A 13,772-nucleotide genomic window follows, 5' to 3' on the forward strand; every position below is an offset into this window, starting at 1 on the left:
AGTTTTGGTTTGGAAGAAATGCACATCCGTCAAAAAGGTGAAGATGAGGCACGATAAAACCGGCGCTATGGGGCGGTGGGCCTTGGGGAAGGTTGGGAAGAAAAGTGTTCGCCCGGTGGATTTGTCCGTTGGGTCGACGGAACGAAAGGGTGAGCAGGTATAAGGGCAGACCTTGCCTTCGCGACTGGATGAGACATAGCAGTGCGTTCTTTGGATGATGTTTCTTCGCTGAGTTATACGTCGTTGCTGCTGCCCGCTTGTCATCAGACTCGCCCTGCTACTAACTGAGGCTTCACCATCTCCGAGTCCTCTTCAAAATACATTTCCCATCCCCACCCTCATCATGGGCAACGCGTTCAACCCCTCAGCCGGCAAGACCGGCGTTACCAACTTCAATCCTGAAAAGGACATCCCTTCTCTCGAGGGAAAAGTGGTCTTCATCTCAGGAGGTACGTCCCGTACCAGTCCCCCCTCCTAACCTACTTCCTCTCGCTGACTCTTCACAGGTACTGGCGGCCTAGGGGCCGAGTCCGCCAAAGCCCTTGCCGTCCACAACGCCGCGCACATCTATATCTCGGGTCGAAACCGCAAAGCCGCCGAGACGATCATCTCCTCGATCAGACATAGGAATCCAAAGCCAGATGTGACCTTCGTGGAGCTGGACTTGTCGTCTCTAGCATCGGTCAAGGAAGGTGTAAAGAAGTACTTTAAGCACGACCGCTTGGATATCCTGATGTGCAACGCAGGCATCATGGCGCAGCCCGCGTCGTTGAGCAAAGATGGTTACGAGATCCAGTTCGCGACGAATCACCTCGGGCACGCGATGCTGATCCACGAACTCCTGCCGGTGTTGCTAGCAACGGCTAAGAAACCAGGCTCTGACGTGCGCATACTGAACCTAACGTCATTGGGTTACGCATTCCATCCACCATCGGGCATATCCTTCGCCGAGCTCTCCGCGCACAAGCCCATGACCCGCCTGCTGATGGGCGGCTGGGTCCGCTACGGGCACGCGAAACTCGCAAACATCCTGTACGCCTCGGAGCTCGCACGGCGGTACCCACAGATCACATCCGTGAGCATCCATCCTGGGACTGTGTATACAGATCTCTGCATCGGACAACCATGGTATAATCGCTGGTTTATTTATGGGGCGTGCTATCTGCAGGGGATAAAACTCATATCGCCGGACCAGGGATGCTGGAACCAGGTTTGGTGCGCTGCTGGAGCAAAGAAGCAGGAACTTGCTAACGGGAGTTTTTATTTGCCTGTTGGAATAGAGGCGTTTGAGACTTTGGATAAGACGGCACAGAGTGAAAAGCTGGGGAAGGAGCTGTGGGAGTGGACCGAGGATGTACTGGCGAAGGTTTAGGGATGTGGGCATTGCCAGCCGTCATCACTAGGTTTGCTCAGGCGTATTATCTTTTTCTTGCGTCGTTATTTTCATATAGAGTTGTACCATTGCGATAGCTTCTTCTTTCGTAGCGTGTAGATTGCGCGTGAGAGCGAGAGGGAAGGCTTGGTGTGGACTGCGAGCTTGGAACGGCATCTTACGCTGTCCCACAAATATTTCTATTCGCTTGTGCCGCGCTTCCTCAAGGGTTTCCGTTCGTGTCAATAGCTAGCTGCGGAATAGACCGGGTGCATCCATAGCAGAGGTCGAGACCCTCTTTGTTGCACCCATCGACGCCATCTTTCTGGTCGCCTCCCCAACCATGTATTCCAAACCGACCCGCTGGCACTGGCATGTTGCAGAGGTCGCAGTACGGATCGGAAGCGGATACAGATGCCGCCTCGAGCTTGCTCGTCGTCCGAACGACATTAGAGACGATACTTGGGAAGTTCTCTTCTACCGATTCGAAGTACTGCTTCATGAGATCGTCGATGGTCGTGTTCTTCGAGCTCATGGAGGCTTGCGTAGGGACAGATGATGCGTGCACTATCGATGCGAGTGACGGTTCTGCAAGTTTCACGTACGAGACGAGCTCCTTCTTGAGCACGTCTCGAAGCGGGTAGTGGAAGGTGATGCCGAAAGGTGACTCGCCGTCTGCGACCTGCCACGGCAGAGAGAATCCTCGTCCTTTAGCCGTCTCGGCCAGCGTCTTTTCTGCGAGCTTAGTTGTACTGTCACCCCAAAGGATGCCCTCACAACCGATAGACTTGGCGTGTTCTACGATCAGCCTCGTCCTTATTGTGGAGATGACATCGGCACGTGCTGTGGCTGAAGTAAGTGAGTTGATCAATTGGGCGAGCTTCTCCGCTGGAGGCAGATCCGGTGCAGCCCCCAGAGGGCGTATTAGGGCGAGAAGAGAAGCGTCGTCCGAGACCAGACAGAATATGTCATACAGAGGCAACGACGCATACTCATGGTCAGGGTAGTGGTCTCTCGCTTTAGCGAGGAGTTCTTCAGCCTGGAAGTTGACATCCGGGGCCCCAACAAAGACCACACTAAGTGCGAAACCCGTTCGACCGGTCTTCGTTTTCTGCGTCTTGAGGTGGTGATCCAGGATGTGGAGTAGGGCGGCGGACGAGACACCAGAAGACAGCGCTAGTAATATCTTCCGGTGGTGATCTGGAGCCGCATTCCGGACCCGAAACGACTCCAACCTCTTGATGGCCTTTGTGTGAACGTATTTGACGAAACAGTCACTGTGCGATTCAGTAAAAATGCCCTTTAGGCTTGGCAGGCACGACTCACCGGCAGAGAGGCTCCGTACGCACTACGAGAGCGGCAGAATTCTCCTTGCATCGCCGGCAAGGCTCATTTGCAATTTCCGGAAGATTTTTGCCTGGCATGGTGATGGTGTTGAGGTTCGAAAGCCGGCGAGGATTTCTGGTTTGGTTGCGACGCCTGCGCCACGACAGGGCTGAGGAAGGCGCGCCCGGGCCAGCTTCGGCGCAAGGCGGAATTTGTGCAAGACTGACGACGCTGCGTCGAGCTCCAACACTACACCCGCGCCGAGGACACATATACGCGACTTGAAGAATCGAAGGGACCCCGGGAACCATCGCAGAGGTCCTCGCATCGCATTCTCTGGACTGACCCCGTCTCAGCCCATCGCGCGCTCCGCCAGCTGGCCTCAAGGCTGAAGGCACCATGAAGCCATGGCGAGCTGCCGGCCTGCTGCTCCTGTCGACCATAGCAGCTGTCACAGCCATCGATGTGACTCTGGTATGGCACGCGCACATTCTCGCGCTCCTTCCACGCTAATTCTGCTGCAGACGCAAGACGACGCTCAGAAATGCTCGGGCATGTACAGCAAGAAGTCCTGGGGCGGCAAGGTCGAGCCCTTCATTCTGGTCAAGTTCCTGAAGAACGACAAGAACAAGGAGATTGAAGACCCTACGGTCGGCGTGGTCATTTGGGAGTGGAAAGACTCATTGCTGCTCGGGAAGCCGTCCGATCAGCCCGTGGACCAGGTTCGTCGTACCGCGCCTTGGTCATGGCCAAGCTAACAACTCGCAGCGCCAGTACATCTGCAATGACGATACCATCAGCGGGAACTTCTGCAACGCTACCCACAAGGGCGAATGGATCCTCGCCGACAATGCCGACGCCGTGTCCAAGAACTACATCCGCACCGCCGCCATCCACCTCAAAGAGCCGCAGCCCATCAACTACCCTGTCGCAGCTAGCAATCAGCAGAAGATTGCACTCAAGACGGGATACTACTGCGTGGCAACGGCAGCATACACAAAGGATGTCGAGTACGAGGCTATCGTGACATTCAGGAACGCGTACGGAGAGCTCCCGGCAGCTCAGATCCCGAAGCTGCCATTCTATGGCGGAATTACTATCGCATACTTTGTCGTGGCTATTTTCTGGGGCTTCCTATACTTCCAGCACCGACACGACATCCTCGCAGTCCAGAACTACATCACGGCTATTCTCATCTTCCTGGTCCTCGAAATGTTGATGACCTGGGGCTTCTACGACTACCAGAATCGCCATGGAAACAATGTCGGCGCTAAAGCGCTCATGATCGTGGTCGCGGTGCTCAACGCCTTCCGGAATTCGTTCTCGTTCTTCCTGTTGTTGATTGTGTGTATGGGGTACGGTGTGGTCAAGCCTACGCTGGGCAAGACCATGACCATCGTTCGATGGCTCGCCGTCGCCCACTTCGTCTTCGGAGTTATCTACGCCGTCGCCTCACTGACAATCCGACCGGACGATGCAGGTCCTCTCGTGCTCCTCGTCATCCTTCCTCTTTCCGCTACTCTCACTGCCTTCTATATCTGGACCCTCAATTCCCTCAACCTCACGATGAAGGATCTCATGGAACGCAAGCAACACGTTAAAGCCTCCATGTATAAGAGGCTCTGGTGGTGCATCTTGACGAGCATCATCGTTATTTTTGGATTCTTCTTCATCAACAGCTTCACCTTCGCCGGAGCCTCAAGTCCCGAATTCGCGCCGACGCATTGGCAGACGAGGTGGTTTGTCTTGGATGGTTGGTTGAACTTGGTGTACCTTGCCGATGTTTGCTTCGTCGCATACATGTGGAGGCCGACGGCCAACAACAGGAGATTCGCCATGAGCGACGAGGTAAGTCATTCTCCTTTATAAAAATTGCAGCCTCGCTAACAAAGTTGCAGATTGCCCAAGATGACGAGGGGTTCGAAATTGCTTCTCTGCGAGACTCACTCGATGAAGAAGAAGGCCCTTCAGACCACCCGCCTTCCTATGACCCAGCGCCGAAGCATCGGAGCACTGGCACAAGCGCGGCGAACCGCGATATTTCACCTCTACCGGCGCCTAAGCCGCAGAAACCCGTCATTCCGCCTAGGGAGAGCCTGGACGGTGACACGATCTTTGCAGTAGGCGAAGACGACAAGTGGAGCGATGACGAGTTGGAGCCTGCGAGCCCTGGGGATGGGGACGAAAGGCAGAGATTGACGAGCAGCCGGAAGAATGATTAAGCCTGGAGAAGCGGAACTTGCATCAAGAAGCGGAATCGGTCATATGGGATCGACTGACAACGATCAGTAGCGGCGTTGGGGATTGGACATCGTGTACTCTACTTGGCTACGGGGTATCTTTTCACATATATAGGTAGGCATTTTCGGCGTCTTTCCATTTGATATCCGATTTTACTTCTACTACCTATCGAAAGTTCTATCATGATTTGAACCAGGCTGGGGAGAGGATTGTTCGACATGATGGCAGCGCTGGACGTTCCTTCCCCCTCACGGGTACTCACCTGATAGCGCGTGCCTGCCTTTCCTTCGCATGCGTCATATAGTCGACTCTTCGCAATCACTTTCGCCATCATGTCTTCTTTCACCTCAGCGCTCGTTCTCGCATTTGCTACCATCGTCGCCCTTCTCTGGTGCTGCACGTCGCTTTTCCTCCGTCTTCTGCGCCACAAACATACGAAGGCAATACTGGCACAGCTTGCTACCGGTAAGATGGATTCCAATGTGCCGATCAAGGACCGCCCGGGCACCATGATCGGAGCCTGGGGTTTCCAGTTCTTTGAGTGCGACCACGACTATGATATCGTGAACCATCTCAGCGCCGATATGGGGCTCTGTGACTTCAACCCGAGTATGTGTCTTTGTATCTGACTATTCTTGCATTCCCACTAATTGTGTCCCACTCTTAGAGCCGAAGATGCGAGATTCTCTGCTGAATCCAAGAGACAAAGCCTTCGTCATCAAGCACCTGCGCAAAGAGATCGACGCAGTCTTCAAGAAGTACCATGGCATGCTCAAGGACTACAAGATCATCGATATCAAAGAGGAAAAGACGAAAGGCCTGATGCTCGATTCCCCTCGCTACTACATCTTCCTGCTAGGACTGCTTGCGATGCAGCTTGGAGTTCCTCTGTCAATGGCACACCGACGCTGGATGAAAGCCAACTGGAACGGGTGCCTCTTCATGTACGAGCGGATTGATCAGGCGAAGAATGCGGCCTTTGAGTACGAGAATGGCAAGCCATTTGATTTGGGCAGCCAGACTCTCAGCGAGAAGATGATGGCTTGCACCACGACCAGCTCAGGTAGGTCTCGTACCCTATTCCCATGCTGCAAAACTAATATGCTATCAGGTATTAACGTTCGTAACAACGCCATCTACGTCTCGACTATGAGAATGCATCTCGACAACCAAGTCGCCAAGGAGAAGGGTGCCACCGCCCACAAGGGTGCCGACATTAGTACCACCTTCGCCGACGTGAGTGCTATTCCCGCCCTAGTGCGAGCCGCATTCGAGAAGATCAGGAATGGAGACGCCGAGAAGAACGCTACTGCCGACGTTTCCGACAAGGATGTTTCCGCTTCAGCAAAGGGCATGAAGATCTACTCCTGGGGCTCTAATGCAACCGCGAACGATCGGCTCAAGGACCATGACAAGGGCCCTTTGCAGAGGGAGACCTTGAACACAGCGGACATGGCAAAGAAGATGGCGGAGATCCTGATCAAGGAGGGCGAGTTCAAATAGGCCAGCATCATTAGCCAATCCGCATGATTGCTGGTCTACCTCTATGATGTGGGAAGTTAGGTGCGGTTGTTATGCATATGTGGGTGAAGAAAAGGAGGATATGCTCTTCCATGCTACACTAGATGACTCCGCAGCTCTCAGATAGTTTCTACATACTTTTCAAAAATTAACAGCATACGGATGTTGAGCCACCCACTTCGCGAATCTACGCAACATGAACCGCCAAGACGGTTAACGCCGAAAACACCGAGCGCGCAACTTTTCGTCAGAGCTCCCTCGCCTCGTTCGTGCTTCACATCGCACCACCCGCAATGGCTGCTATCTTACCGGCTTCTTGGTCTCGAGCTGCGCCATTCATCTGCGACTCATGCTTGAGCCGTTCTTTACGGGCCTTGCAGCCTACAGCCCCGCGATTCCTGACTACTGCGTCATCACAGCGGTTATCTTCGCTGCAGCGTCCAACACAATTTCATCGTAAAGCCAGCTCTACGGCTATTCCTATAATACGATCACGTCCTTTCGAAGCTTTGGCTCTCCGCCGGCAGAATTCCAGCACGCGACTGCTCCCTAGATCAGCAAGCTCAGGCATCGCGCCGCTACCGTCCTGCCGCCTCATATCTCTGTCCGGCCCCGACACTGCGAAGTTCCTTCAAGGACTGGTCACGAATAATGTCGATCCACATCGGCGTGCTCCCTTCTACTCTGCGTTCCTGGATGCACGAGGAAGAGTCCTGTGGGATGCGTTTATATGGGTGGATCTGGAGCTGATGGAGAAGGAAGGAAACTGGGCATGCTATATCGAGGTTGATGCTGAGGAGGTAGAAGCACTGGTTAAACATTTGCGGCGGCATAAGCTGAGGAGTAAGGTCAATATCGCCGTTGTGGGGGAAAGTGAGATGGGCGTATGGGCAGGCTGGGGTGTATCACCAGAGCAATTGCAAAGCGAACGGCTCGTCGCATCGCTTGTCGATCCCCGTGGACGAAACTTCGGCGTGCGATGTCTTTTCAAGGGAAATGAAGCTCCCGAAAACCCTCCCGTCCCAGTCGTGGATGCTTTGCAGTATCGGCTGCGCCGGTACCTCTTCGGCATACCCGAAGGCCCGCAAGAAATACAAAGAGAGAGCGCATTACCAATGGAATGCAACATCGATCTAAGCCAAGGTATCGATTTCAGGAAAGGATGCTACGTCGGTCAGGAGCTCACTATTCGAACCAAGCATACCGGGGTGGTGCGGAAACGCATACTCCCGGTCCAGCTCTATCATACCACTCCTCCACCCGACTATGACCACAGAGATCCCAACACACTTCCTAACTTCGATCCTAATTGGGGCGACGACCTTCCAGAAAGCGGCGCAGACATCAAGCAGCTAGATGAAGAAGGCAGCATAAGGAAGGGGAGAGCCGCAGGCAAGTTCATAACTGGTATTGGGAACGTGGGGCTTGCGCTATGTAGGCTGGAGATGATGACTAGCATGCGGATCAGCGCTGAAGGTGGTAGCTGGAAGCCTGGCGTCGAATTTGGGATACAGAAGGGCGCGGATGGGGAAGTGATCAGGGTGAAGGCTATTGTGCCGCAATGGTTCAGGGAGAGGGAAAGGGATATGTGGGATAAGAATCGGACGAGGGTGTAGTCTCTATAGGCAATGCGAACCGAATTCTGCCTTGGCTCGAACAGGACCACTGTTAGGAAAGATCATGCGAAGTGATCGAATGGGGGCTGTGCAGTGTGGCTTAGTGCACGTGACGTCATTCAACGCCGCGACTTCAACCCCAAGTCTGCATTCTTAACATCCACATCATCACATCGCTCCGGCGCATCGTTTCTCCCACATTTCTGGAGCCTCTGTAACTTTATACCTCAGGGAAGGCTCTTTGCGAACAAAAGGGAACAAAATGGCGGTCACGGTCCCTCCTAAATTATCAGACCACTTCTCCATCTCCAATTTCATCTCCAAACTCCGCTCAAAAAGAAGATCCGGCAAACAAGAAGGATGCCTACAATCGGATACCAGACCCCCGCTCAAATCCTCGCCCTTACCCCTAGTCCTCCCAGAGCATCAACACACGCTCTCCCAACTTGGCTGGACAACTATATCGTTCCCGCAGCCGGGTTTCACGGCTGAGGAAGCCGCTCCCGGCCCACATCCCCTGCAGAGAGCATATAAGGACCTGTTCCGCGCAGCGCAAGAATTCTTCGACCTTCCAGATGAAGAGAAGGAGCGGTGGAAACATCGGCTGGGTTCGGAGGAGGGATGGAGTAAGATCCCGGGCGAGAAAGAATTCATCACTCTGAGGACTTTGAGTTATACGCCTGATGTGCTTAAGGCGCCTGCGAAGAGGTACTGGGATCTCATGGGCGCGCATCTCTCCAGCACACTAGGGCGTGTTTGCACCACGCTCGGGCTACCGGACGGCGAAGACGCGGGGTTGAGAAAATTTGTGGGACCGTGTGGAAAGTTGGGAGAGAGTGAGGAGGAGAAGACGGCGACGATGCTCAGACTCTTCCGGTATGAAAGCTGGGAGGAGAAAGTGGTCGCGGAGCCGCATGCAGATCTGGGCTTGCTGAGTTGTGTCGTTGGTGATGTACCAGGGCTAGAAGTCTGGGATGGGCGGCAATTCTTCGACGTGGAAAGACATTGTAAGACTCCCAGCGCGACTATGCTCGCTGGCCGGCAGCTCGAAAGGTATTCCAACTTTCGCTACCCAGCGGGCGGCCATCGTGTAGTTTCGTACGGCAAGCCTCTGTCTATCCCTGCAGCCGAGAGCTCCAAACTAGGTATAGTGGCGGAGCCCCCAAGATATCGGCATAGCATTGTTTTTGTGCTGCGGGCGCATGAGCCGGTGGTTGTGGACTCAGATGAGCTGGAGACGGAGATTACCGGGAAGTGGGCGGAGCCTGTCAGCGGTGTTACGGCAGGGAAGTTGTTTGAGCAGATCCGGAGCAAACATTTCAATATTAATATTGGGGTGGAGGAGAGGGAAAAGCAGAGGCGGAAACTTCAGGAGAAGCAAGGAAGTGGTAAGGGAACGGGCTAAGCAGACGGGATGAAAGCCGCGAAGTGGGAGCAGCGAGTATTGCTCAAGACTTTCTCTTCTTTCTGTCTCATCACAATCTATTGGCGCTTATTCTTCATGCGTGCAGCGTCTTGAGAGTTCTAAAGGGTTTTTTTAACTATTGATTTCAATTTGACAGCAATGGAGCATTGGGCGCTCATACTCGCAGTCCCTATTGACCCCCCAAAATGTAAGATCTCAATATGTACTCCCTGATAATGAGGATATATGACGCTGATCAAACGCCAGACCATGCCATGCTCAAGACCACTCTGAACTCGGAAAATCCCTGGGTATCTCCACGTAACATCTACCGCTTGCAGAGACCATGGAAACCTTATACTCCGAAGTCGACAGTGGAAAGCCAACGACGCCCACAATCTGTGCATCCGCCAGGCAGTTAAGAGCGTGCAGACTGCACTCCGTGGATACCACTCCCACACAGACTTCTCTAATCCCACATCGTCTTCCCGAAAGCCGGCTTTTTCTTCTGGAAGTTGCCGCTTGCGAAGTTGTGCATCTGCTCGTCGCGTCGACACTTCTCTTGCTGCGCAGTACGCTTCTGCTGTTGCTGGGAACGGGCTTCTCTCTCCGCCTTCTGCTGAGCGGCAGCTTGCCGGCGGGCGCGCTCTTGCTGCGCAGCATGGCCCGGCTGGCTCCAGTATTGCCGCCTGGTCTCCTCGGACTTCTGGTACGCGTAGGCGTCCGCATCTGCCCAGGCCGATTGTCGAGGAGGGTACTGGTATCCAGTGGCGTGCTGGCGGGCCCACTGTGCGTAAAACCACTGTTGGTAAGCCCACTGCTGCTGCTGCTCCTGTTCACGCTCCCTCTCTTCTTCGGCTCGCTTCTTCTCCTCTTTCGCGCGCTCCTTGTCCGCCTTGCGCTTATTCCGCTCCTTCGTACACACCGGATCCTTCTGCATCGTCTCCTCGCACTCTCTCGCCGTCTCCTTCCACCACGGCCCCATCTCCTTCTTCTCGCCCTTTTTCTCCTTCGGCACCCAGATAGGAGGCGCCGACATATGCGCATCCGTCGCCGGATCGCCTTGTTTGACGGTAAACGTTCCGTCGTCTTCCAGGCCGATGCCGAACTGGTAGTCCGGCGAGTACCAAATGTTCTTGTCCGCCAGCCAGCTCACAAGCCTGTAGTTCTCACCGTCATAGAAGAGCCAGACGCCGTGGTGCGAGGTGCACACGAGCAGGAGCGGGTTGTTGGTGCAGCAGAATTCGTAGTCATGCTCCTGCTCAAGGCCTTTGATGTACGCATCGTTGCTGTAATTGGGGTGTGTCGCGGGGCTACCTTCGGCGGGGCCCGGGATGGAGGTGGGGAACTCGATAGCGGCGTCCTTTGCACGCTCGATATCGTACGCTCGATATGGCCGGGGGAACGGATGCTCGTCGCTGCGGTCGATGCGGATGACAGGGCCCTCACACTCGTAGTTGGTGAAGGACTTCATCCATGCGAGAACGACGTCGTCCGCGGTCGGTCGGACGGCCTTGATCAGTACGATGCAGTCTTCGGGTTGTGCGAGACCGCTGTGCTGTAATAGCAATTCACGCATGGCTTCTTTGATAACTGCATCTCGACGAGCTTTCTCCCGGCGCCGAGCTTCTTCTTGCTGGCGCTGGATCTTTGCCGTGGGCGGCGACTTGATCTCGACGGCGGTGTGCTGCGGGGTCTGGATGCTGAGGCGCTGTGTGGGCTGTGAAGAAGTGGCAAACTCTGTCTGGGCAGCAGCGTCGGCGTTGTCTCGGTTGGAAGCCTTCGATTCTTTCTCCTTGGTGTCGATCTCCCCATCTGGAAGGAACTGGATCTCGTAATCGGGGAAGACCGGGTGCTGGACGCCGGCGTAGGAGCAGACCGAGAGGAAAGCAGCAAATCCAAATACGAGCAGCGCCAGCAGCTTAGCAAGTGTCGCATTGTCGACGTGCGTAAGGTAGAACCAGATGCCGCCGGCGATCTTCAGTTGCTGAATGGTGACCGGGATAATATTCGTCTCGTCCTTCGGCTTCGCTGAATCGAGATCGCATAGATCGACAGCCGAAGAACAGTCCTTCGGTCCCATGGCCGGCGAGCCCAGGCTCGAAAGCGCCGTTGAACAGGAATCCACCGTGGACGTTGCCGACAATGTCGGTGAAAGCGATATTGATGGGGTATCAGCCATGATGGGCTGGGTCGATCGAATTGCTGAGGTAGTTGGACTGACGTTGAAGGAATAGTGCGCCAGTGCGGAAGAGTTGAGCTGCTCGCTTGCACGGGTGCGGGTTGTGTGGAGAGAAAAAGTTGAGGGGAGCTGGGAAGCTTGGCGGCGAGGGTTTAAGTATGGGCGAGCACGACTGGCGCGAGTAGCTATGCGTCGGCTTAGGTAATGGATGTGGGAGTGGGCTTGTGCTCTGACGTCGCTGGAAGGATAGCCGAGGACGCATCGTGCGGTGGTGAAATGAGCCTTAGGCGTTGCGGAGAAGCTGTGCGTTAATAACTGGTTCACGATAACGAAAGAAGCCCAGTTTGTAAATTGAACAGATCTTTCACCGTCCATGATGTTGGGGGGAGGGGTTGGAGTGGAAGAGGGAAAATGCTCACGTGACGGGCACATTCACTCGTCAATCATTGACCCCTAATGACGAGATTTGGGTCGGGAAAGTCTGAGGCTGCGGCAATATTGGCTGCCCAAGGGCCCACTTGAAATAACCCGGGGTTTGTGTGTCATGGCAAATGTATTCTGAGAGTTCTTCCCGTTCCCAGTAGCTCTCGTGCCCGAAGGCATGGTAGGAATGGTAGTGCATTAAGCGAACCAAGCGACTACATTCTGGCCTTCAATACATTCACCGGGCTTCTAATACCTAAACGTACCTCATGAGGTATGGAGATCCACCGTGGGTTCCCGACATCATGGTTGAACAATGACAACCCCGTCGCTTCGCTACTGCATCCAGCGCCATACGCTTGCGCTCAACCGGGGGTAGAAACACTAACCATTGCCCACAACTAAATCAGTCTTTGAAATCAGTCGAGGCCCATTACTCCAAGTACTGTTAGAGGAGAGCGTCGGGAATGATGTCAGCGGAGTGCTCATTTGCCGGGATAGGAGAGCAGGGATATAGATTGGGAATCTAGAAACACCCGCCTTTTCCCCCACCTCGATCATTAACCTTAATCTGACATCCTCAAAAGAATGCGATAGAATTGTTAGGGTAAATACCGCGGCCTTGCTTTGAGCAGGGAAATGGATAGCACCTTCAGGGCAGACCTGGTTCGTGGTGATCGATGGCCAACGCGACGAGGTTTATATGTATAATCGATCACCCGTACGAAAAAGAAGCGTACGGATCTGTACTTCGTAGAACTGCACACTCTGAGTTAGACCCGCGTCGAGTTTCCAAGCAAGATGCATACCGCTTCGCTAACGTTCGGGGTCCTCTTCCTCACCCTCGCAAGTGGCGCCCATTCCGAATGCACCCGCGCGTCCCTCAACGCCGCCGCACAAATCTACCTCGTCTCGCTATCCAGCGGCGAAATCTCCTCCGCTTTCGACAACACCAAATATGTCCAAAACAACAAGACCATGCACCTCTCTTCCGGCATCCTATCCGAACCGCTCAACGTCACGCACAGCAAAATCACCGCCGACGCCGTCGGCTGCGGCGCCTACATCGAAGTCATTTCCACAAGCCCGCACCCAGGCCATGTTATCGGGACGCAGATCCATACGGATTCGAACGGCACGCCTACACTCATCGACTCTATAGTAACGAGTGAAGGGGACTGGTTGTTCAATGCGACGAAGTCGCTCGAGATCGTGACTGGCGAGAAATGGGATGCGATCCCCGCTGGGAACCGCACCTCGCGCGCTGCGCTCAAAGCCGCGATCGACGCGTATCTCGATCTGTGGGGGAACCCTGACGCGCCCGTGCCGTGGGGTACTCCGTGCCGGCGCATGGAAGGGTCCGCACAAACCGGGAGCGGAAAGCCTGACGACAGTTGCAATGTTGGAATACCCGGTGGGAGCCAGCCGCCCGTGACGAATCGCCGGTATGTGGTGGACGAGCAGATGGGGAGTGCGAATGTTTTGTGTGATTTTGGGGCTATGAGGAACGGGGTGCCGGATAGCCATGAGATAAGATTGGGCCCGAATGGGAAGTTGAGGTATGTGCATACTATGACTGTTATGACGGCTGGAGAGTCTGGGAATAGGGAGTGAAGCCCCGAAATTATTGTTGAATAGTCCCACTATGGACGCGTTGGGGCAGGGTGGAAAACAGAAGGATATATG

At 54.5% G+C, this 13,772-nt stretch overlaps 8 protein-coding genes across 8 annotated transcripts; 6 read left to right on the forward strand and 2 right to left on the reverse strand.

The window, feature by feature from the left end:
* The first annotated feature begins 56 nt into the window (after positions 1-56).
* BU26DRAFT_518128 (NAD(P)-binding protein) lies at positions 57-1,603 on the forward strand. The gene is made up of 2 exons (XM_033828738.1): positions 57-449; positions 507-1,603. The coding sequence occupies exons 1-2, from the start codon at positions 344-346 to the stop codon at positions 1,370-1,372; spliced, it is 972 nt and encodes a 323-aa protein (XP_033686478.1). The 5' UTR covers positions 57-343; the 3' UTR covers positions 1,373-1,603.
* On the reverse strand, positions 1,498-2,796 carry BU26DRAFT_592729 (uncharacterized protein; the record flags this gene model as incomplete). The annotated part of the gene is made up of 2 exons (XM_033834844.1): positions 1,498-2,649; positions 2,699-2,796. The coding sequence occupies 2 exons, from the start codon at positions 2,794-2,796 to the stop codon at positions 1,596-1,598; spliced, it is 1,152 nt and encodes a 383-aa protein (XP_033686479.1). The 3' UTR covers positions 1,498-1,595.
* Positions 2,797-3,252: 456 nt separating this feature from the next.
* Positions 3,253-4,920, forward strand: BU26DRAFT_423504 (uncharacterized protein; the record flags this gene model as incomplete). Its single annotated transcript, XM_033823513.1, has 3 exons — positions 3,253-3,420; positions 3,467-4,546; positions 4,597-4,920. The coding sequence occupies 3 exons, from the start codon at positions 3,253-3,255 to the stop codon at positions 4,918-4,920; spliced, it is 1,572 nt and encodes a 523-aa protein (XP_033686480.1).
* A 351-nt stretch (positions 4,921-5,271) lies between these two features.
* Positions 5,272-6,442, forward strand: BU26DRAFT_563415 (uncharacterized protein; the record flags this gene model as incomplete). The annotated part of the gene is made up of 3 exons (XM_033833165.1): positions 5,272-5,548; positions 5,607-6,002; positions 6,051-6,442. The coding sequence occupies 3 exons, from the start codon at positions 5,272-5,274 to the stop codon at positions 6,440-6,442; spliced, it is 1,065 nt and encodes a 354-aa protein (XP_033686481.1).
* A 298-nt stretch (positions 6,443-6,740) lies between these two features.
* Positions 6,741-8,111, forward strand: BU26DRAFT_518131 (Aminomethyltransferase folate-binding domain-containing protein). The gene has a single exon (XM_033828739.1). The coding sequence runs from the start codon at positions 6,754-6,756 to the stop codon at positions 8,074-8,076; it is 1,323 nt and encodes a 440-aa protein (XP_033686482.1). The 5' UTR covers positions 6,741-6,753; the 3' UTR covers positions 8,077-8,111.
* Positions 8,112-8,241: 130 nt separating this feature from the next.
* On the forward strand, positions 8,242-9,708 carry BU26DRAFT_518132 (uncharacterized protein). Its single transcript, XM_033828740.1, has one exon. The coding sequence runs from the start codon at positions 8,339-8,341 to the stop codon at positions 9,479-9,481; it is 1,143 nt and encodes a 380-aa protein (XP_033686483.1). The 5' UTR covers positions 8,242-8,338; the 3' UTR covers positions 9,482-9,708.
* A 233-nt stretch (positions 9,709-9,941) lies between these two features.
* BU26DRAFT_592741 (uncharacterized protein) lies at positions 9,942-12,157 on the reverse strand. Its single transcript, XM_033834845.1, has one exon. The coding sequence runs from the start codon at positions 12,093-12,095 to the stop codon at positions 9,951-9,953; it is 2,145 nt and encodes a 714-aa protein (XP_033686484.1). The 5' UTR covers positions 12,096-12,157; the 3' UTR covers positions 9,942-9,950.
* Positions 12,158-12,887: 730 nt separating this feature from the next.
* On the forward strand, positions 12,888-13,700 carry BU26DRAFT_423500 (uncharacterized protein; the record flags this gene model as incomplete). The annotated part of the gene is made up of 1 exon (XM_033823512.1): positions 12,888-13,700. One exon carries the CDS (start codon positions 12,888-12,890, stop codon positions 13,698-13,700), a length of 813 nt encoding a protein of 270 aa, XP_033686485.1.
* Positions 13,701-13,772: the final 72 nt, after the last annotated feature.

This window comes from Trematosphaeria pertusa (assembly GCF_010094035.1).
Source record: "Trematosphaeria pertusa strain CBS 122368 unplaced genomic scaffold BU26scaffold_5, whole genome shotgun sequence".
In the NCBI taxonomy this organism is placed as follows: domain Eukaryota; kingdom Fungi; phylum Ascomycota; class Dothideomycetes; order Pleosporales; family Trematosphaeriaceae; genus Trematosphaeria; species Trematosphaeria pertusa.